This window comes from Bubalus bubalis, chromosome 13 (assembly GCF_019923935.1).
Source record: "Bubalus bubalis isolate 160015118507 breed Murrah chromosome 13, NDDB_SH_1, whole genome shotgun sequence".
Classification (NCBI taxonomy): domain Eukaryota; kingdom Metazoa; phylum Chordata; class Mammalia; order Artiodactyla; family Bovidae; genus Bubalus; species Bubalus bubalis.
Window position 1 is genome coordinate 64449868 of NC_059169.1, and position 23639 is coordinate 64473506.

The window sequence follows — 23639 nt, forward strand, 5'->3', positions numbered from 1 at the left end:
AACTTGAGAAGCAAACTTAAGAAACTTCAGTGGAAAGAAGTAGAAGCTGAGTTTGGGCTCTGATGCCGGAATGCCTGGATCCAAATTCATCTGTCCCTCCCCACCTCTGCAGCCTTGAAAAGCCATTGAGAATCCCCAAGGCTGTTTTTCATCTATAAAATGAGGTGATACATTTTTAAAAGGGTAGTTGTGAGGTTTCAATTTTTAAAAATGCACTCAAACCCCCTACACCAATATGACTCTTCTCACTTTTTAAGTCTCCTGGATATTTTTTTTCCTGTTCCTTGTCTTGTGGCCAAGTTTTAAGATGGTGAAATTCAGATTTACTTCAAACATAAACCACTTTTTTGCATATAGTTTCCTATGAATCCTAAAGGGCTTCAAAAGGCCACTAAAATATGTGAATCCTTTTGAAGTTCATTGTGTTGGCCATTTTGCCTAAAAATTAATCCTGTCACAAACCAAGTAGATTAAATTATTAAATAGGAATAAAGAGGTAAGAGTGGAAATTAAAAAAAAAAAAATTGAAGAGTTTTGCTATACATGGAGCAGTGAAAGGAGAAAGGGGATAATGGCAGAAAGTGAAATGTGGGGCCAAAGGAGGGTTGCTATTTGTTTTTTAGATAAAATAAAGTCAGCTTGTCTGTGTGCTGTTGGGGATGAGCCAATGGAGCAGCGAAAACAGATGGTGCAGGAAAGAGAGATGATCAATTGTTGAAGTTATATCCTGGAGGAGGTGAGGGTAGACCAGATCTGCTGCACAAGTGGAGGGATTATCCTTGAATAAGAGGAACACAGAACACACAGAGGAACAGGAGGGAAGGAAGACGGGGTGTAAAGATGCAGGTAAGTGGGTAGCTTTCTCAGTTGAAACACTTGGAAATTCTCTTCTGATTGTTTCTTATCTCTTTTTGGAAGAGAAAGGTATGCTCATTTGCTGAGAGTGAGAATGGAGAGAGAGGTGACAAGATTTGAGGAGGGGGAAGTGTGAAAGAATTACCTAAACAGATGTGCATGTATTTCTTTTATAATGTTGAGCAATAATAAATTTATTTTGAAAACTCCTTTAATCATCCTGTTGCCTTCAGGATAAAAGGGCTTTCCTCATAGCTCAGTTGGTAAAGAATTCACCTGGAATGTGGGAGACCTGGGTTTAATCTCTGGGTCGGGAAGATGCTCTGGAGAAGGGATAGGCTATCCACTCCAGTATTCCGGCCAGGAGAATTCCATGGGGTCGCAAAGAGTTGGACGCAACTTTCACTTCACTTCACTTCTTCAGGATAAATAAAAATACATCAGCATCATATTAAAGATTATTCTTCCTCTTCTTCATAAACCTTAATCTCATCTCCTGCCACGTTCTTGTCACAATCTATGTTCTGTCTTCATCAGTTACTTTAGAGTTCTCAAAAGACATATTTAATGCTCCCTATGGCAGACTACATTTTCCAAAGATGACTGCAAGAATCTATCTCATCTCACCTGACCTTGTGCAATGTGACCTTGACAAGTAGATTTTCTCCATCCTCTCAAATCTATGATTGTTTTGACCAACAGAATACAGTGGAAATGACACTGTCAGTTTCGGGAGTAGCCCTTAACTAGCCCTTCTGTCCTTGCTCCTTTTCGTATGCTTGCTTTTGGGTACAACCTCTTGGAACCCAGGTACCATGTTATGAGAAGCAAAAGCTACATAGCCAAAAGCAGGCACTACTGATGGGCCGTCCCAGCTGGGCTCCCAACCAACACCCAGGATGAGATGCCAGCCATGTGAGTGAATCATCTGGGAATGTCTAACCCCACTGAACTTACAGATGACTGAGTGCCAGACTACATCTGACTGCAATCACATAAGAGACCCGAATTAGGAACATCCTAGATGAAGACAGTCAATCCACAGGCTGTGAGAAAGATGTTATTTAGGCCCCTAGATCACAGGTTGATTGCCTGTGCAACAGGAGATAACCAGAACTGTTGAGCACTGACCAGGGAGACAGCAGTCATCATGGTAATGGTGGTAGTGGTAGATAGGTGATTTAGGATAAAGTCATGGTTCTGCTGCTCCCTGGCTATGTGATCTTAGCAAGCGACTTAAATTCCTGAACTTCATTTTTCCATAAATGGGGATAATAATAGTCACCTCTGCTGACCTTAGTTGATGCTGAAGAAGGCATAAAGGTTTCCACCTTCCATCTTAGGCTTTAGCTTAGCCCACTGAGGAAAGAACTTTCTCGCCTATCATTTTACCTTTTCTCTTTATACCCACAAACCAGCTCTTCCCCGTGAGAAGAGCTGTTGGTAATACAACTTGTTGGGCGTACATTTTACCAGTGACCAAAGTTATTGCATTGTGTGTGTACCTGTGAGCATGACCTGTTTTGTCTATAATTAGCTGGACGAGGAAATTTCAGCCAGCCTTGACAGTGCAAATACTCAGTAAGTGTACTCAACAGTCTGCACTCATGGAGCTGGTTTCATTAAGGATATAGATAGGGAAGCAGAGGAAGCTACTTCAGCCTTGAGATAAAGTAGTGTTCTCCAATCAAGCTCTAAGAAAGCATTGGGCATGATGAAAAGTAGCATTGTATTTGTCATATGGCTGCTAATCCATTTTGTTTACAGCTTCCCCAATAGAATGGAACAGCATGAGCAGGTGTAAGAACCAAAGCCCAGCCCCATAACCCTCATAAGCTCCTACCATTCTCTAGCATTCAGTTCAAGACTGCCCCTTCCCTCATGCAGGTTATGTTAGGTTGCCCTTACCTGAGGTGCCATTTCTCCTTATGCAGAATTTGCATTACTTGTCATGTTCATATTTTAATTTGACACTTCCTTCCAATAGCCAGTGAACCTCTTTAGAAAAGGGAAAAGAAAGGTCCTCCATTCAATATGTTGACATATAGCAGGGTCTCAATCAATATTTGTGTAACAAATTAACAACTTATATACATTACAAATTTTAAGGACATATGGATGCCTGTGTGTTAGGTGTGCCGTATGAGTGCAACACTCGCCTGCCCCTCCCCCATTCTTTCAACACAAATAGTCAAAACCTAGATAAGGATTTTAAGGTTATACTTCAACTTTAGCAGTTAAGGTATAAAAGTTATTACTCAAATTATGTAGAAAACTTTGTGATAATTATTTATTTAAATAAATATTAAATTATTTATTAATATAATTAAACATTAATATATTGTAATAAATCTTAATATCAGATATTGTCTAATAACTTTATCGATATTATTAATAAACATTTTATTAAATATTTACTTTATAAATAATATATTTATATATTTATTTATATATAATAAAAGTTTTTATTTATCAATAATGAATTGATTTCACGAAACAAAGGTTCTTCTAATTGAAGAATGAACATTTTGAACTCATAAGTTGATAAATAATTATAAAATAACAGGTTTGACATTTCAAAAATCAATTTTTAAAGCCTCTATATTAAATTATTATTAATGCTGCCAAAAAGCAAGACTAAAATTTGGGCACTATTATTCCAAATATGTAATGTACTATAGATATCATAGTACAATGAACAGTAACTATCTAGGAATCACACATAAAAATATTTACTTATATACTTTCATCATCAGTATTGAGTTTGGTTTCCAGTTCTGTAATCTTGTGTCTTATTTTAAGCACTGAGAGTTGCACTATATCGCTATTACTGAACACATTTAGTTGATTATGATTCAATTAAAAATAACATGAAAAGAATAACACATGGTAACTCACTACTTCAGAAACACCATACTATGAAATATCACTCACTGATGGTCTGGTTGAGAACAAGGAATCAAGAAAAAAACACAGGCTTCTGATAACCTGGGTCCAGAAGGACACTCAAATGCAATAAAGCTCAAAGCTCTCCATGTAACCACTTAACACTCTTTATTCTTAAAGTTGACCCCAAAAAGTCTGACAGTTTTTGGTTATCTGGTTTCTCAAAGCCCAACAAATGAGCTGCAAATTACTACAGAAAGGAATAGCTAGGACAACAGGTAACAACTGGCAACCTGATATAAACAGAAAAAAAGAAGCACTAAAAAAAAAAATACATACGTAACACTACAGAGATAATCTATTTAGGACATCAATAAGCATAGTAGTTCTCAAAATATAATAAAATCATTTATTCAATACATATTTTTGAATGCCTATTATGTTAGAGGCATTGTGATAAGTGCTGAAGATATACCCAGTAAGAAGAGCTATATGCAGCAGCCAACTTCCACTGAATGTTTATCACAAGCCAATGCTGAGTGTTAAAAACATTTCATTTAGTCCTGGTAACAACCACATGATGTGTGAGATAAACATTTCTACTACAGTCTTAGATTTGAGAATACTGCAGCTTAGAGGTTCATTAACTTGCCCAAGATCATGTAGTTGCTGAGTGAATAGTGCTGGGATTTGAATTTGTGCAGGATTCCTCTAAAGTACTGGTACCTATACTCTACTGTTTCAGGGACTACAGAACCTGTCCTCAGAGGGCTTACAGCTTATTGTCAGACCAAGAATTGACTGAGCATCTAAAAGAGTGTGTTTGGAGCTGTTAACAGTGGAAACCAAAGGAAGCTATAAAGACCACTGCTTCCACACAGACGGGTCTACCCTCCTGTGGCCTACTGGTGGGGACAGGGGAACCTTAAAAAACAAAACAAAACAAAAGCTGCTTAAAATGTTCCAAAGTTTTAGTAAGAATGCTTATATGGAGTATTTTAAGAAGTATATATATAGGAGGGGCTTCATTTTTACAAAATGTCACCAATTCTTAAGTGCTTCTAAAGGGATGAACGGAGAAGGCAATGGCACCCCACTCCAGTGCTCTTGCCTGGAAAATCCCAAGGACGGAGGAGCCAGGTGGGCTGCAGTCCATGGGGTCGCTAAGAGTCGGATAGGACTGAGCGACTTCACTTTCACTTTTCACTTTCATACGTTGGAGAAGGAAATGGCAACTCACTCCAGTATTCTTGCCTGGAGAATTCCAGGGATGAGGGAGCCTGGTGGGCTGCCATCTATGGGGTCGCACAGAGTCGGACACGACTGAAGCGACTTAGCAGCAGCAAAGGGATGAAACAGCAGTATAATAACTGAACAAAATGTCTGGCAATTGAAACAGAAAACCTGAACCTACTGGAACACCAAAAGTGCACACACACATTTTAGCATTAGAGCATATGCACATAGTACACTCCATTTGACTTGATCCTGAAGGCAGTTCAAAACCTGCCTCTTTGTAACACCAAATGTACCAGGTCAATGAATCTGTACTGCTTTCAGATGTCACCAGCTCTGCCAGGGTATCAGTGACCCTGCAGCTGTCACATCGGCCTCAGGGGCTTCGACCTTGAGCCCTGGACCACCACCCCCTAGACTCCGGACTTCGCGTTGGTGGCGTGGCTGTGACCCCCACACCCGGCGGGAGCGCGCGCTGGTCTCCAACTCACTTCCGGTAACTCCAATTTAAGAGGGTCGGTGCTCACACTGTCAAAGTTGTCGCCTCTTCCTTCCAACATAGCGTCAGCTCAGAGGCCACCCACGCCCTGCCCTCACACAGCTGACACTAGACCTGAGGGGACACTCAGAAGCCGGGTGAGGGGCTCTCACAGCCGTTGTCGGCGGAACGGCCTCGCGTCGCGGCCAGGCTCCTCCTTGTGACGTCACAGGGCGGCGCCGCCGGGCTGGGTCTCAGTGCGGTTCACAGGTGTTAGAGGGCCAGTGCTGGAAGTTTCGAATTGAATTGTTTAAACAGAACGTGATGTAGTGGCATGTTAGACGGATAGGGTGTTTAGTGTCCGAAAGAACCATCCTGGGTTGTGGGCCAAAGATAATTGGCAGCATTTTGAGGCATCAATTCAATTAAATGCAATTGAAGGCTTATTTTGTACAAAGTGATGTGTAAGATACAAGTACGTGCACTGGCTTCCAAGAATCTAGTTTAACTGAAAAGTACAAAAGAACTCTCCTCACAGCATGTCAATAGTCATATGGTATGGCAAATTTAGTACTCCTAACTTCTGTGCCCAACCTGAGGCAGGGTGTGGGGAGCGAGGTGCTGGTCACCTCTCAGACACGCACCAGTGTCTGTTCTGTCTTGGTGGCTTCCCTTCTGGTCCTTAGCCACTGTTCTTAGTTCTTTTATAGATTGGGGAGGTGGGGGTGAGAGTGAGCTGGATGGTCGAGAGATAGTCACATATTTTCCCAAATCTGATTCACACATAAATTCATAGCTTTTGAAATGTCAAAAGCTAAGAACTGATGGGTTTATTCTCTCGTTTGTCTATAGAACTCCTGCTCCTTTGTGGGTCAGGAGAGTCAGAAATCCTCTCTGCCTCTAATGCTGCTTCCAGCATCACTACACGCTTCCATCTTCATGTAAAAACCCACTCCTCTGATACGCCATCTTGGGTGTGACACCATCCACTTTTCCCCTTGCTTCACCCAGACTTACTAGTCACAACATGTCTCCTTACTGACTAAAAAGGTAATCTTTCCACTGTCAGTCTTTCTTCACCCTTCAGTTTGCAACTCCCAGCACTTTAATTTCCACCCCACTTCCACAGTTACAGACTGAATCCTGTCATCAGTGTGGTTTTAGTTCAAAAGCCTTAATTTAAAAACTGCTGTTGATCTGAAACAGCAACCCACAAACAAGTGAACAGAGTAGAATGAAGTGAAAGGGACAAGTAGGTTTCTGTTGCTGACCTGTGCTCTAAGATAATTTTTTAAACTCCAGGCTCCATTAATTGTCATTCCATTTCTTAAATAAGGCAGAGACTGACTGAAAGCTATTTACTAATTCGACTTTATTTCCATTTCAACTAGAACATTATCCTTGGCCCTAGGAAAAGGCTCTGATTCTGTGTTCCTGAAATACAAGCCCATGAATACATTTGAGGCCAAGTAAAGCAGAGGCAGTTTATTCACAAAGTGCACTCTTTAGCTTCAAATAAAGTCTAAAAGTAAATAGCAATTGGAGATTCAGAAATATCAGAAAGGACTATAGTATGAAAACCAATGCCAATCTTTTAAAATCAAGAAACAAAAATAAAATGCCATTAGCTATTTTAATAACATGTTTGTAGCTTACAGGTCTGTGAATATGTCTTCTGCCAAAGTGGACACCATTATGCCATTCACGATGGATAAATGCCTAAAGTCTTCACATTCTTTACCTGAATTATGAATAAAATCTTTCTAATAATTTAATTCATTGGCTTTTTAGTATATACAATTTTAATGACTGAATCCCAAAATAAAAATTATTTACCACACATTAACTCAACTGTTTATATTTTAGTTTTCACTAAATTTTAGCCTTTTGGAAAAACTTACAGTAGAAGTGATTACATTTTTGTCCAACTGAGCTGATAATAATCACTTTGTATTGTTACAATACCAACCACAGTCTGAAATTTTCTAGGCTCCTAATAGATCAGTAACAGTATAAATCTAGAAGACTTAATTCTAGAAGACTTAAAAATCTGTTTGTAATCATTTAAAATCAAAAAGACTGTCCCATTTTCTAACAAAGAGATAAGCTACCAATAATTTTTATAGAAACTCATTTTAATTTTCATGATTAGTCTATTCCTTGTTTTGAAAAAGTCTTTTAAATGTTATGCAAGAATTCTTTTCATTTAGGATCACAGTTTTTGTTTAGCTTACATACTGACAATTCTGACAAGCACCCTAAAAAAAAGTCCACAATTAGTGCAAAAAGAGGAAACATTTTAAGTCATTCCTTCCCAGTACACATAGAACTAAGGTTACTAAGTGCCAATTTTATGTATATGTGAATATATATAATATAATGATTTCCTACTTCACTTTCTGAAAGACAGCAAATACAAAAATAGTTTAACATTAGGTTTAATGAGGTTTATAGCACATCTATTATTAGTCTTATTTTAACTGCAAAAATATTTTAGCCACATTTAGAAAAAAATAAATTCACAGAGAATGTTAACTATATTTCTAAAGATCAGATGCAAGAATACTGATTCTTTTCCACAGAAGTAGAATACATGACATAAAGCTTATGAAATAGTCACTTTGTAGGAATGAATACATTTTAAAAATCCTGGTTAACCTGTGAGGATTATCACATTAGCCTATTTAACAAAACTGCATCCGTCTGTAAGGCTTTGGTATAGGCAATGCATAGCACTTCCATCACTTATCTTTCTTCTTTGCCCCGTTCTTCTCTGGCCCCTCTTTCTGCTCATCTTTCTCCCCTTTCAGGTTTGCACTTGCTCCTCCTCCTGGATTTTCCCCCTTAGAATTATCAATGATTTTATAGTCCTCAAGCAGTGTGTGTCCTGTTTGTTTTGCAGTTTTCTTCACCATTGCTTTGATGCCGATGTTGTCAATATTATAGGCAGTTACACCAACATTGATGGCAGAATCTACTGCGTTGTGCGTAGCTTCTCCTGCAGTGTGCCCATATCTTTGAAAGAAAGATTAGAGAAAGCACAACAAAATTACAAATACAAATCAAAGTTTTCTGAATTAGTGTTAAATAGCTCACATGATTAGTATGTTATCCTTAGAAGCAAAATCAAAGATTATGTTTCAATTTAATGAATAACATAAAACACAGTAAAGAATAAAATCACACTGTGCACACACTCTATTTTCTCCTTCAGTAAAAATACTATGAAAATAAACTGAGGCTGAGATTAATGCAATGAAGACTGTTTATGCTGAAGAACAGAATGTAAATTTTAATAAAGGTTGTTAATCAGTCATTTCCTGTTTTGTCTCTTTCTGGAAATATAAGAGAATTTTAACTGAAACAACTATCAGTTCAGTCGCTCAGTCGTGTCCGACTCTTTGCGACCCCATGAATCACAGCTCGCCAGGCCTCCCTGTCCATCACCAACTCCCGGAGTTTACCCAAACTCATGTCCATCGAGTCAGTGATGCCATCCAGCCATTTCATCCTCTGTTGTCCCCTTCTCCTACTGCCCCCAATCCCTCCCAGCATCAGACTCTTTCCCAATGAGTCAACTCTTCGCATGAGGTAGCCAAAGTATTGGAGTTTCATTCAGCTTTAGCATCAGTCTTTTCAATGAATACCCAGGACTGATTTCCTTTAGGATGGACTGGTTGGACCTCCTTGCAGTCCAAGGGACTCTCAAGAGTCTTCTCCAACACCACAGTTCAAAAGCATCAATTCTTCAGTGCTCAGCTTTCTTCACAGTCCAACTCTCACATCCATACATGACCACAGGAAAAACCATAGCCTTGACTAGATGGGACTTCATTGGCAAAGTAATGTCTCTGCTTTTCAATAAGCTATCTAGGTTGGTCATAACTTTTCTTCCAAGGAGTCTTTTAATTTCATGGCTACAATCACCATCTGCAGTGATTTTGGAGCCCCCAAAAATAAAGTCTGACACTGTTTCCCCATCTATCTGCCATGAAGTAATGGGACCAGATGCCATGATCTTCGTTTTCTGAGTGTTGAGCTTTAAGCCAACTTTTTCACTCTCCTCTTTCACTTTCATCAAGAGGCTTTTTAGTTCCTCTTCACTTTCTGCCATACGGGTGGTGTCATCTCCATATCTGAGGTTACTGATATTTCTCCCAGCAATCTTGATTCCAGATTGTGCTTCTTCCAGCCCAGCATTTCTCATGATGTACTCTGCACAGAAGTTAAATAAGCAGGGTGACAATATACAGCCTTGATGTACTCCTTTTCCTATTTGGAACCAGTCTGTTCTTCCATGTCCAGTTCTAACTGTTGCTTCCTGACCTACATATAGGTTTCTCAAGAGGCAGGTCAGGTGGTCTGGCATTCCCATCTCTTTCAGAATTTTCCACAGTTTATTGTGATCCACACAGTCAAAGGCTTTGGCATAGTCAATAAAGCAGAAATAGATGCTTTTCTGGAACTCTCTTGCTTTTTCTATGATCCAGAGGACGTTGGCAATTTGATCTCTGGTTCCTCTGCCTTTTCTAAAACCAGCTTGAACATCTGGAAGTTCACGGTTCACGTATTGCTGAAGCCTGGCTTGGAGAATTTTGAGCATTACTTTACTATCATGTGGGATGAGTGCAATTGTGCGGTAGTTTGAGCACTCTTTGGCATTGCCTTTCTTTGGGATTGGAATGAAAACTGACCTTTTCCAGTCCTGTGGCCACTGCTGAGTTTTCCAAATTTGCTGGCATATTGAGTGCAACACTTTCACAGCATCATCTTTCCGGATTAGAAATAGCTCAGCTGGAATTCCATCACCTCCACTAGCTTTGTTCGTAGTGATGCTTTCTAAGGCCCACTTGACTTCACATTCCAGGATGTGTGGCTCTAGGTCAGTGATCACACCATCGTGATTATCTGGGTCGTGAAGATCTTTTTTGTACCGTTCTTCTGTGTATTCTGGCCATCTCTTCTTAATATCTTCTGCTTCTATTAGGTCCATACCATTTCTGTCCTTTATCGAGCCCATCTTTGCATGAAATATTCCCTTGGTATCTCTAGTTTTCTTGAAGAGATCTCTAGTCTTTCCCATTCTGTTGTTTTCCTGTATTTCCTTGCATTGATAGCTGAAGAAAGCTTTCTTATCTCTCCTTGCTATTCTTTGGAACTCTGCATTCAGATGGGTGTATCTTTCCTTTTCTCCTTTGCTTTTGGCTTCTCTTCTTTTCACAGCTATTTTTAAGGCCTCCTCAGACAGCCATTTTGCTTTTTTGCATTTCTTTTCCATGAGAATGGTCTTGATCCCTGTCTCCTGTACAATGTCACGAACCTCCGTCCATAGTTCTTCAGGCACTCTATTAGATCTAGTCCCTTAAATCTGTTTCTCACTTCCACTGTATAATCATAAGGGATTGATTTAGGTCATACCTGAATGGTCTAGTGGTTTTCCCTACCTTCTTCAATTTAAGTCTGAATTTGGCAATAAGGAGTTCATGATCTGAGCCACAGTCAGCTCCCGGTCTTACAACTATAGGTCACTATAAGTGGTTTTGAGTTCTAACTTTACTAGACTCTAGTTAAGCCTTTCAAACTACTGGAATCTGAGTTTGTCTCTAAACAGAGATTCTACAACTTTCTCTCTCACTCCACTCCACACTACTGCAGACTCAATGGCCTTCCTGCTGTTCTTTGAACCCACCAAGCACACATGTAGTGGCCCGATGACCTTCGTACTGGCTGGTAACCACTTAAGACTACTCTCACCCCAGGTATCCACATGGCTAACGGCCTCACCTTCTTCAAGTCAGGTATAATCCTCTTAGCATTTAACCTATTTTAATTGCCTCATGCCACAGCCAATCAATCCTCCCTTAACAGCTCTTTCTTCTCTAACTTAATGCCTGTTTCTTCTACAGAACTGACTCACTGGAAAAGACCCTGATGCTGCGAAAGATTGCAGGTAGAAGAAGGGGATGACAGAGAATGAAATGGCTGGATGGCATCACCGACTCGATGAACAGGAGTTTGAGCAAGCTCTGGAAGCTGGTGATGGAAAGGGAAAACTGGCGTGCTACAGTCACAAAGAGTCGGACATGACTGAGTGACTGAACTGACAACTACAGAACAACTTTCTAAACACCAAAGCAAAAACGCCCACTGTTTTTGTTTTGCTTGTCTCACTAGAATATAAACCCCATTATAAAAGGATCTCTTTGCTTTGTTCATTAATGTATCTTAAGTACTTAGAACAGTGCCTAATACCTAATATTTGTTGAATGAATAAAATAAGTAAGCCCTGCCCTAGCCATCTAAGAGTTTCCTGGGTTCTCAAGTAGAGCAAAGGACTTGGGAAATTGTAAAACATCACACAAGCAGTTACTTCTGACCATAATCAATACAATTGATGGTGTTTAATACCATTTCCATAAGAAAATACAACTTTGGGCGTACACAAGGACACTAAACCTTATTCTACTTTGTTTTACTCTACCTTTTTCTAAGTACCAGGCTTTAAAATCTTTTCCTGTCCATAGGTTTCCCCAAAGAGAGGACTGCTTAAACAACAAACAAGAACAAAAAGGCAAAATTCTACAGTCTTTTTTCCAGAACATAATGAAGTTTCCTAGATGCTTTGTGACCAGTATCTGGACATTTTTTCTTACACTGGATCAGATCTCCAAATTAACAAGTCCTCTATTAGGATCAGTCTGGCCTTCTGTGGTTTGCGAAGCTACTGGTTTATTCATGTTTTTTGTTTTTTTTCAACTTCAGTGCTAGAAATATGCAATAATCTTATAATGCTTCTGAATATTCCATTCACAATGTTAGTCAGAACCAGAGCACAGCAGAGCCTACAATCTGTCAAACCTTATGTCTATACCACTCTTGACTGGGGTTTTCACAACAGTTACCCAATGGAAAAGCTCCTGACTGCTTTTTGCCAGTTCCTGCTGCTTTGCAACCCCTCGGAATTCAACAGAATTGCTGATGTTGCAAAAGACATGGGGCCTTCTCACAGTCAATTAAGCCCCAGTCACAAATACAGTCATCACGTGGCAATGGCTCAGGGTCAATGAGAGGAAAGGGGCGGAGGCAGTTTCAGCACTGGAAGGGTGCCCCAAACTCCTGGTTGAGCAGGTCCCTCTCAGGGCTTCTCTCTCCAGGCCTGGGTTAACTGCAGTCAAGTGACATGATGACTGAAGAATGTGGCCATGTTAGTGTTTGGAGAAAACTACTAAACTGGGAGTCAGAAAATTAAGATTCTAATACCAAATGGGCCAACAATTAGCCATGTGACCCAGGTGAAGTCCCCACCTCTTTGTACCTCATAAAATTTCCTCTCCTTTATGAGACGTGTATGTGAAAGCACTTTGAAAATTCCATAGGACTAAATATATTTTTAAAGACCCTACAGAACAGTTTTTCAGAAGTTGTGTTTATTTTTTAAATATCTTCTCACTCATCACCTTTGCTTCCCAACATGCCCAGGAGCCAGGATTCCTGGCAGACATCCCTTTCTCCTCTCTTGCCTTAATAACTGTTCAGTTCTTCTCTTTATTCAGACTCAAACTACACTGTTAAAGACTCCTAGAAAGCCTATCTCTGGCCAAAAAAAAAAAAGCTTATTTTTTATTCTTCCTTTTAAAAAAGTTAACTATAATTAGCTAATTGAATTACATCTTACATACTGAATACTACCAATTTAAGAACAATAAAAAATGAATATAAAGAATGTTCTAAATAAGTCAATGGGATTCAGATGTCAATTTGAATGACACTTTTCAGGAATTTCTCCAGTGCATTCAGTAACATATAGCAAAATAGCACCCTGGCAGTGATTCCAGATTTCACTCATTATAGCAAAATTTCATCACAACTTTCTAATAAATCTGCCTAAAATTCAATTTACATGCAACCTTCAAAGTTATTCTTAGAAATATTAACCTTAAATATTTAAAACAGAAATAGCTTCTTAATAGTTCTCAAACACAGATGGGTTACAAGCAACCTTATAGGTGAAGCTAAGGAGTTTAAACTTTATCTTGAAATCAGTAGGAACGGTATGACCAAATTTGTATTTCAGAAGGATCTATCACAGGTTGCATTGTGAACTGTAAGGGTTTAACACTGAGGACCAGTTAGGAAACAAGTTTTGAGCTGGATGAAAAATGATGAAAATATATTCTAAGGTAATGCTAATGAGGCTGGAGCTAAAGGGATCAATTAAAAAAAAAAAAGACCTGTGGACTGAATGGGTGCAGTGGTATGCAGTTGGGATGTATGAGCCTGTAGATTAAAAGTTAAAAGGAAATACAGATCTAAGAGCTGCTGAGATATAGGTGATAATTGTGGCCACAGATGTGTGTGTGTGTGTGTGTGTGTATATATATATATGATATCCACAAAGAGCAGAAAAGGGAGTACAGAGTAAAACCATACACAAAACCAATATTTAAGAAATGGGTGTGGAAGACAACCACCCTAAGAAGTATCTGTAAGACAAAACTGAAAGGTGGGAAAAGACAATACTGTTAGGAGATGTGTAAACAGCTGACCCACCAGTCTCAATAAGTATTAAATCTTGGATAAAGATCAATTAGGAAGAAAGGCTACAGTAAGCATGTGATTTGACTTTATCCACACACACACACACACAAAAAAAAACCTGTGGAAAAAATCTTAAGACGTAAGAAAGACACGTCTTTCAACCTACAGGTAACTCAAAATGTAAGGCTAACATGGCACACATCAAAATCTGAAGCCAAAATGATAGAATTAATGATGGGTCAAAATCAAAATCAACAAAGTACAATTAAGCCAGAATAAACATAAAGTTTTATTTAGGTACAAATATCAACCGTCTAAAAATAAGACAAAGGTTCAGATTGTAAAGCAATTATAATTCAGTTAAGAAAAACAAGTTTGATATGGGTCAATAAAGTAACAGTTACTATAAAGACATACCCTTTGTCTTCTATTCCATATTTATCACATGCTAAATATGATCAAAACAAGGGAGACAACCCCACTGTATTCAATCTGGTTACAATACCTCTAGAATATTAGATTCAAGTCTGGGTTCCATATTTTGAGAACATTCATGAAGGAAAGATCTGGAAACCATACTATATATGAATTGTTAAACTGGGAGTATTTAGTAGAAAAGAAAAAATAAGCAAAAGACATAATGATCATATTTAAATATTTGTACAGTTACCATATTGAAAAGACCAAGACTGATCCTATACAACTCCTGAGTAGATGTGATATAGAGTTTTATGGATAATATGACATCTGCTAAAGGGGATACCCTCAAATGGATTTGAATTTCTCCCTTCACCCAGTGAAAATTTAAGGGAAACTTTAATTAAAATTTACTAAATAAACCAGTTAAATATTAGACCTTAAAAGAGTTAATTTGCTACAGGAAAATATTTTTACTAAGCTTATTCTTCACAAATATATGTTCTAAGATAAAATATTACTGAGGGGGAAACAAAAATGTACCTAACTTACTAAAGTTATATTATTTCCCTCTAAACAATTTAAAGTGGAAAAAAGGAACTTAAAGGTGAAAGTTAGAAGCTATGTAGAAGAGTGATGAATTATTTAGTAGACACTATACTGCAATCAGGTATAGTAGGTTTAAAGTTACTCAATTGCTTTTTCCTTATTCCTGTAGGTCTTCTTGCTCCTAAATCTATATAACAAAAGTAGTAATATAACTGACAAAAATAAAGTCTTAACAAATCTTTCTTATACATTTACCTCAAAAACTTAGAAGGAGTGTATTTAATTATATAGGTCATTAGGTAAGTCATTCATAATGAACGAACACAGTCCTGAATTAGAATCAAAACCATAAAAGGCATGGAGAATATACTTATCTAATACAACCTGCCTTTAAATATACCTAAATTAAAAAAATAATAATTCTTTGTATTTGCTTATACTACAAGAAACTCGATATGGAAATTTATGTAACATATTTTTCTCTTAGGCATAGTGCAAATAATCAAGGCAGATTTGAAACAACTACTTGGGAGAGTAATTTCTCATAGGCAATAGAATACACATGTTCAAAAAATAGTAGTTTTCTTCATTATACCATCATCAGTTGGATTAGAGTAGAAAAATACAAATGTTACATCTGTATCAAATAGCTTTCATAGTCTAAATAGGTATAAATTCATAAATATAAACAAATATAAATTTATGTCAATTATGGAGAACTAAAATTCTTCAGTGACAAATATCACTGAATTATTACTGGTTTAATACCTTCAGTTTCTTCTCCTAAAAAGCAATTTCTACTTCTGGGCAAGATTATTCATAAGTGAGAAAATAGTATTACTTGGACAAAACCTGTTATTTCCACTGTCCTTCCTGTCTTTCCAAGTTTCTAATTAAGTTACTGCTAACACTAAGGTATCCTGATAATTGGAATCACAAATCTAATTTACTAAATCCTCACCTGCTTCTTTTCTGAAAAAAAGAACTGAATCTTTGGAGGAAAGGATAAAACTAGCAATATACACCATAACAGAAATAAATTAGCTCCAAATCACAGTAAAAATACTCTAATATCACATTAAGTTCTCCTCCCTAAGGACAAAAAATACAAAATCTACACTAAAACCTTGTACTTCCTAGTTGGGTAAATTTCAAACTTTTTAAAAGACTCAACTTAATTCAAGTACTTAGGTACATTTTTTTTTTTAAGGAGTAGGAAATGGACAAATCCAATAAAGCACTTCCTACTTACTCATGTGACCACCTATTTACCCAAGCTAGCACATAATAATCTAAAAATAATCCACTTTTGGTCTAAAAGACACTTCTGACTTTTTCCTGTGCTTGCAACAAAAAAAGAAACCATTTTTCTAATGACGACTAATCCATCAAAGTAACCTAAAAGGCATAACAAAAAGAGTATTAGATTAGAGGTCAATGCCAAGAGTAGCAAGAAGTCAGCTGGGAGACTTGGGTTTTACATTTCCATCAAAATTTCAGATCTACTCTGCATCTGCTTTTCCAAATCCTCTGGTAAAACTGACACTCTTGATGATAGGCCATGTTACTTTTACTCAAAGGTATGTTTGCCCCAGACTGAGCAGACCAAACCAACTTAGGCTGGAAATTAAGTTAGTAATTTACTAGTTAGCTAATTTACTATGATGGGAGGGAGTCTAAACGTACTGATGTAGTGCTGGAAAAGAATTCCAGATACTAAACTCACACAGATATCCCGTCAAGGAGAGCGGTGGCCCGGCACTGTTCCCTGACACTGCACGACAAAGACCTGGCTTACATCTCAGCTCTACCCCTTACTAGGGTCCAATTTTTAATCAGGTATTTAATGCTCTATGCTCTTGGTTTCTTCATCTATAAAATGGAGATAACAGCATTAAAAATTAAACACTACATATGGAAAGCAGTGAACACAATGTCTGATGCAGAAGTATGAACTCAAACGCTGTCAGTGAGTAAATAATTAACACATATAACCAAGAGCTGAGAACACGATTTTTTCTTCTAAATAAACATTAACTATTAAGCTCTAAACAAACTCAAAGTTAAAAAAAGCAACTCAAGTCCTTATACTAAATTTGAGTTTAGCCTTCTAGTACTTATAAAGACAGAATAAAAAGCTAAAATCCTGTTTTTAAGTCTCATCTTTAACACCACTTATCAGATGAGCTTGGATAAATAATTCAGTTCTATGTTTGTTCATTTCTTAATGGCATGTCTTATACCATCTGTCTGTTCCAATACATATGCACAGTGGTACATTCAAATAAGATGTGAAAATTTAATATTCTTCATATACAGAAGGGACTAGTACTAACAAAGTGTAATACTTTAAATATAATTCAAGTTTTCCCCACCAAAATCACAGATAAATAAACATCACTCACAAGAACATGAAGGCATATAGAAACTCCAGGCATTAAAAATAATACGAATCTATTCTTTCCATTAATGATGAACAAATGTAACAATTAATAATACAAGGCAAAGTCACAGTAATACTATTGATTTCTAGAATCTTTACTCTTCTCCCTATTTAGAAATAGCAAGTGAAAAAAACTGTTTTACCAGATATTTAATAAAAAATAGATATACAATCATTTTAATTGTCCCCAGAGTTAAACAAATGCTATGAGATCTCATTATTAAAATGATAAAATTCAACTTACTTGTATCTGACAGTTTGTACAGTTTCTGCTGAAACATTGTTAACAATGCATTTAGCTGCACATTCCAATCCTTGCCAGACAGTTGAGAATCCTGAAAATACAATCAAAAGTAAATAAAATCAACCCTTGGCAAACAGACCTTCCTAAGTTTTCAGAGTTTTATGTTACCTTGAACACTACTTGCTGCTACAACCATAGCGCCATCCAGGGTAGACTTTCCATTTCGGTCTTTTTTAAGAGATTCTGGAACAAGTTTGCTTCCGTGCTTCTTGACGTGTGGAGCTAATTCCTTTCCAACACAATTTGCCACAGTACAAACTCCATCAACTAATATAACCATTTAAAAGAAAAAAAAAAACTTAGAAAAACATGTATTTTTCCCTTGATTTTACCATTCTCACTAAGCAAAATTCTTTCATGAGTAACTAAAGTTGTTTCATTGTACAATGTTACCATTCCTATTTAAAAAGGATGAAAACAAGGCTGGTTATTTTTTTAAACAAAGGCTATTGTTTGGTTTAAGGATGTGTTTGCAAAGCTTCAGTTCAGTTCAGTCTCTCAGTCGTGTCTGACTCTTTGCGACCCCATGTATCGCAGCACTCCAGGCCTCCCTGTCCATCACCAACTGTGCGTCTTAAATATAATGTTTCATCATTTTGCTTAGAAGAGAATCATTCACCTTTTCTATTTAAATGCAAGACTGGTAGATCCAACTATCATGTTTTCCAGCTAAGCGAATTTGTACTTTTTCTCCCTATCAGCAAATACTCAACTGAAATAGTAATAAAGTATTTAAGTGTATATGAAAGTAACACACCAAAAATCTGATTCAAATGCAGTGACTTGTCCTTGAAAGCATGTGTCATACTCCAGGATGGTAAATACACTTGGCAAATACATTCCCTTTCAAAGGCACAGATGCTCCCCTCTCCAACCCATCAAAATAACCTTTAACCAGTGCTTCTCAAGCTTTAATAAGCAAGTAAGAATCACTGAGACATCCTGTGAATGGGAAATACCCATTCAGTAGGTGTGTCAGTGCCTGACATACTTCTGACATATTTCTTTCAGGTCGGTGCTGCTGGTCTACAGATCCCACCACAAGTAGCAACGTAAAGCTGCTTTGTCCGAATTCTTTACCCTCAAAGTTAAACCATCTAAATGAGATTAGATTAATGGACTAAAAGAAGATTTTTAATTTAAGTAAAAAGTAGTAAAGGAATCTAAAGTCACTTTACCCAGAAACTGACTGACTTTGGCTGCTCCTCCAGTCGCCTGCTTTGCCATATAAAGTCCCTTGGTCACAGCTGGACTAACTTCCACAGGCTTTTCTTCTGGTTGAATTCGTTCTCGAAGTTTAGACGCTCCTTTCTGGATGGCTTTGCCAGTAAACTCAGCACCTTTGACCAAACCCCAACTCACCCAGGAAGCACCTTTTAAAAGGAAAAATAACTGGATAAAATTAGGACTGATTATCTGAGTTAGATCCCTGGGTTGGGAAGATCCCCTGGAGAAGGAAAAGGCTACCCATTCCAGTTTTCTGGCCTGGAGAATTCCATGGACTGTACAGTCCATGGGGTCACAGAGAGTTGGACACAACTGAGTAACTTTCACTTTCATACTTTCATTGTATACATTTAATACCTATACCAAGATTAAGAGGGGATTTCCAAGGGGAAAGGAAAATAACTTATTTTACGTTCAGAGTTATTCTGAAAGCTTGGGGTTTCTTGAAGCTTTTCACTACCAATTCTCCCAAGAGTAAAAAAAGAAAAATAAACCAAGAAGAACTTACACCAATATGACAATATGTAACATTCAAAGAGATCAGTTCTATTTTTAAGTATTTATAAACTGATCATTTAAAACCAGAACATAAAATAGTATCTTTCCAAGTATTCTCTAATGGGACCCACCCAAAAGCTTCACATAATAAGGGAAAAAAGTTATCATTACTGTAATACCTGACAAAATGTTGTGAGCCACTTTCTCACTCCATTCAGGTAACTCCTTTGCTTTTTCTTCTGAAACTGGCTCACAGGGTACAATGTGACTCAGATTAACTTCTTCACTTGAAGTTCCTTTGGTCTAAATGGTAAAAATGTTTCAAGAAGTGAAAATAATAAAAACTAAGATGAAGGAAAACCATAAGCATTTTGTAATAAAATACTAAGCCAATAAATACTAATGAATGAAAGTATTTCTAGCCAACCTAATTATTAGTACATTTTAGTACATAAAACACAATACCCATAACCACCATGAAGCTGAAAACTGTTCTGGTCTTATGTTAGGTCCCACTGATAAGTAAGATTTAAATACCAACAGACTTCCAATACAGCATTTATTAGATTATATTTAAATTGACTTTTTTCTTTCCTTGACTAGACCGAGTTCCTTCAGAGGGCTATCATTCCCCTAAATACCCATACGCATACAGTCTTTGGTAAGGTTAAAAGATGTGTTAAATAACTCAATCAGTAATGAAGAATGCATCCAAATGAACTGGTTTTAACAGACTTCAAGTAAAAGCAAATAAAAATACATAAACACAGAATCTGCCATTCCATTTGAATGGAAACAGGAAACACAGAAATACTTGCTAATTCAATGGCTAGGGCCAACACTCAAAATTTCAAAGCTAAATTTATTTTTTCATTCTAAACACTTAGCAGCAGGCTAACTCAGACCTCATAATATTATAGAACAACTTGAAACTCAAATTTAACCCAACAGAAATACAACCTGATTTAAAATATAAAACATTAAAAACAAAGACTCCTACATGTGGGGAAAAGCCACTCATAAATAAAACCTAAAGACAAAATGAACAAAATACTTGCAAGTTCTATCTTTAACAATGGGCCAATGTCCATAATATATAAAGAGTTCTTTGAAATTGAGAAGGACTGGCAACCCAGTACTAAAAATGGACATGACTAGACATCACAGAGAAAGGATATGACTAGACACCACACAGAAAACAAAATTCGAGTTACCCTTATACATCTGCTCAATTTTACTCACAAAAAGAGCAATGCAAATTAATATATTCCAGTATATTTCTCTCATCATTGCACTGCCAAAATACAGAAAGAGCAACCATCCACTCTGCTAGCAGGCTGTGGGGAGACAGGTGTTCATGTACCCCTGGTACCATCTGAACTGTGTAATCCTTAGGAAGGGTAATGTAGCAAGATCTATCAAAATCACAAATGCGTTTATCTGTTGACACAGTAACCCCACCTCTAAGAAATTGATGAATTACCTACAGATGTATGAATCAATAGCTCTACAAAGTTATTCACTGATACATTGTTTGTAATGGCAAACAACCACACCAAATACCCCTCAATAAGAGGCTGATTAAATAAACTGTGATCTATTCATACAATGAAATACAACGTAAAAAAGACCAAGTAAGTTCTGGGACACTCTATATGATGCCACCTTTTAAAGAGAGAGAAATAATAACAGATTTTGTTTGCTTTTATCTACCTCAAAAAACCCAGAAAAGAAACAGAAGACACTAATAAAATTACCTACAATGGCAGAAGGAAAGGTGTGGATAGGGATGAAGGTGGAAGTAAAGCTTTTCGAAGGTATCTACCATCTTACGTAATTTGGTATTTTTTAATCAAAGAATTAAATTTTAAAAAATGAACTTCTAACTTCCATTTTGAATGCCCATGTCCTCATAAGGCTGTCTAAGATGCTCAACATAACCCACAGCGACAGCTGGTGTGTAAAAGTACAATATTCATGTGACATTCATTAATTCCAAAGACAATTACCAAGCACTTAACAGTTACAACAATAAACAATGCCAAATTGTTTACTATTCAATACTCACACAACGGTACTTTCCTTCTTCACAGGTTTGCTTACTTCACCTCAGGACTTATCTCAGCCATAATGCCCCCCAGGAGGAGCCTCCTCAATTGCTTCCCACACCACACATCTTCTTGGAAGGCACAACCGAGCCTTCTATACAACTTGTGTACTTTCATCTAACCATCATGTTGGGTAGAAATTCTCTCTTTGCTAATCTATCCTCTACACTAGATGGTAAATATTTGAGATGAGGAATTTCAACTTTTTTCTATTATGCTCAGTTTTCTCAGTTCAGTTCAGTCGCTCAGTCGTGTCTGACTCTTTGCCACCCCATGAATCGCAGCACACCAGGCCTCCCTGTCCATCACCAACTCCCGGAGTTCACCCAAACTCATGTGCATCGAGTCAGTGATGCCATCCAGCCATCTCATCCTCTGTCGTCCCCTTCTCCTCCTGCTCCCACCCCTCCCAGCAGCTTTCTAGCACTCAATAAATACTTACTGACCTCTAATCCAAATTCAACATTTGGTACATAACACAGAATCTAAGAAATGAAAGAAAAAATGCTAAATATATATTTTTAAAAGGCCATTTTCTCTGTTCTGCTGACTACATGAAGAAATAAGGAACTGAATAAAAATGGCAGTATAAGGAAAAGTATACCTAGACCCAAGATCTTGGTGTATATAGGAAGGTAGAAGATAATACAAAACAAAAAAGCATATGCATCATTAATGTGAATATAAAAATCTTTCCAATAGTTGGAAAAGATGTATCCTCCAAACACAGACTCTTGTTTAAGACAGTTTAAATAAATACTTGGAAAGGGAAACATTAACACTGGTTCTAATTACTTTACCAGTGATCACTCTGTGGTCTGCAAGTTGCTCTGCTTTAGTAAATGGGGATCTTATAAATAAACTGGTGAAAGGTACCTTTAGGCTAGAACACACCCTCATACCTTGTTGATTTTTCACTCACTTTACTTACCTTTTTCCCTCGTTTTCCCTTCTGACGCACATCTTTACTGCCTGGGTCCAGCTGTCTCACGTCAGTGCCACTGGCTTCCTTCAACTGGTCAGAGGCAGATCCTGATATTCCAGGGATCTGGAATTCATTTTCTCCTTCTGCCCGGTCCCAGTTGGTCTAGGAATAAAGGACTCAGTTTAGTTCAAATTCACATTTCTTCTAAGCTATGGTGCATCATGCTGCAGTAATATACTTATTCAAATGACAGTGTTTTACAACTACTTTTGCTAGTCTTTCTCTATATTTTTGTCTCATTACCAAATCTCAAACCTTTTTGAGTTCTCTGGTTCACGGGATAGGGCCTAAAGTAAATTTCAAAAAACAAAAAGGTATGCGAGATAAACTTACAGCAGTTGCTGGTGTAAGTGATCACAAAATCAGATGCAAATACATTTGAATTTAATTAAATAATAAATGTTTCAGGAAACACATATAGGACTAAATGAGTTTAAAGGAACTCATATCCAGTTTAATTACTCTGCATTGTTGGAAGGCTGCTTTTGTTTTTTCACTTCTGCACTCAACACTGAAGGTAATCTGCTTACCTACACTTTGCTGAATGAATGCTTAAGAGTAAAGACAAGTCAAAAGTATAGCGAGTAACTAAGCTTTTCTTTACTGTTGGAGTTCTAGGACAATACAGAAAACTAAAAATAACATGCAACCGAAAAATAAAACTGAACAGAGGACATAAACAACTAAACTAAAGGTCAGTTTAATTTCTTGCCTAGAGCTTGGAAATACAGGTCAAATGAATGTAGGGGTAAAGAGAATAACAGCTCCATAAAAAGTCTGGATTACTTAAAAATGTCACTGTCTTCAGCTAGGAAACAGCAAAGCTTAGATTTGAACCCACACCCATTTGACCACAGTGCTGTCTTTGTAAACTCTCCTGAGCATACTGAGGCTACACACACTTCCGTACGGGGGTCATAGGTTTTGTTGGCATAGCTTAAATACGTGGCATTTTAGTTCATACAGATTATCAGGTCATTCTCATATACTGTTCTTACAATCTAATGCTGAGATGACTCTCTGACCTATCTCTTACCTGGTGATCTGCTCCCATCACCTTTGCCCTTAAATGTTTGATATAGGTATGGACTGATTCTACTTTCTGAGATAAAAGG

At 37.4% G+C, this 23639-nt stretch overlaps 1 protein-coding gene across 2 annotated transcripts in view; it reads right to left on the reverse strand.

Annotated features, from left to right (window-relative positions):
• Window positions 1–6810: 6810 nt before the first annotated feature.
• The window catches only part of SPART (spartin), a 31821-nt gene continuing 14992 nt past the window's right edge, over window positions 6811–23639 (reverse strand). For both annotated transcript variants that reach the window (XM_006057532.4, XM_006057531.4), the window contains exons 4-9: window positions 22471–22626; window positions 19611–19734; window positions 18885–19079; window positions 17815–17973; window positions 17647–17737; window positions 6811–8470 (exon numbers count right to left, since the gene is read on the reverse strand). In XM_006057532.4, coding sequence (XP_006057594.2) covers window positions 8197–8470; window positions 17647–17737; window positions 17815–17973; window positions 18885–19079; window positions 19611–19734; window positions 22471–22626 — 999 coding nt within the window. In that variant the 3' untranslated portion in view covers window positions 6811–8196. The remainder of the gene's footprint in view (window positions 8471–17646; window positions 17738–17814; window positions 17974–18884; window positions 19080–19610; window positions 19735–22470; window positions 22627–23639) is intronic.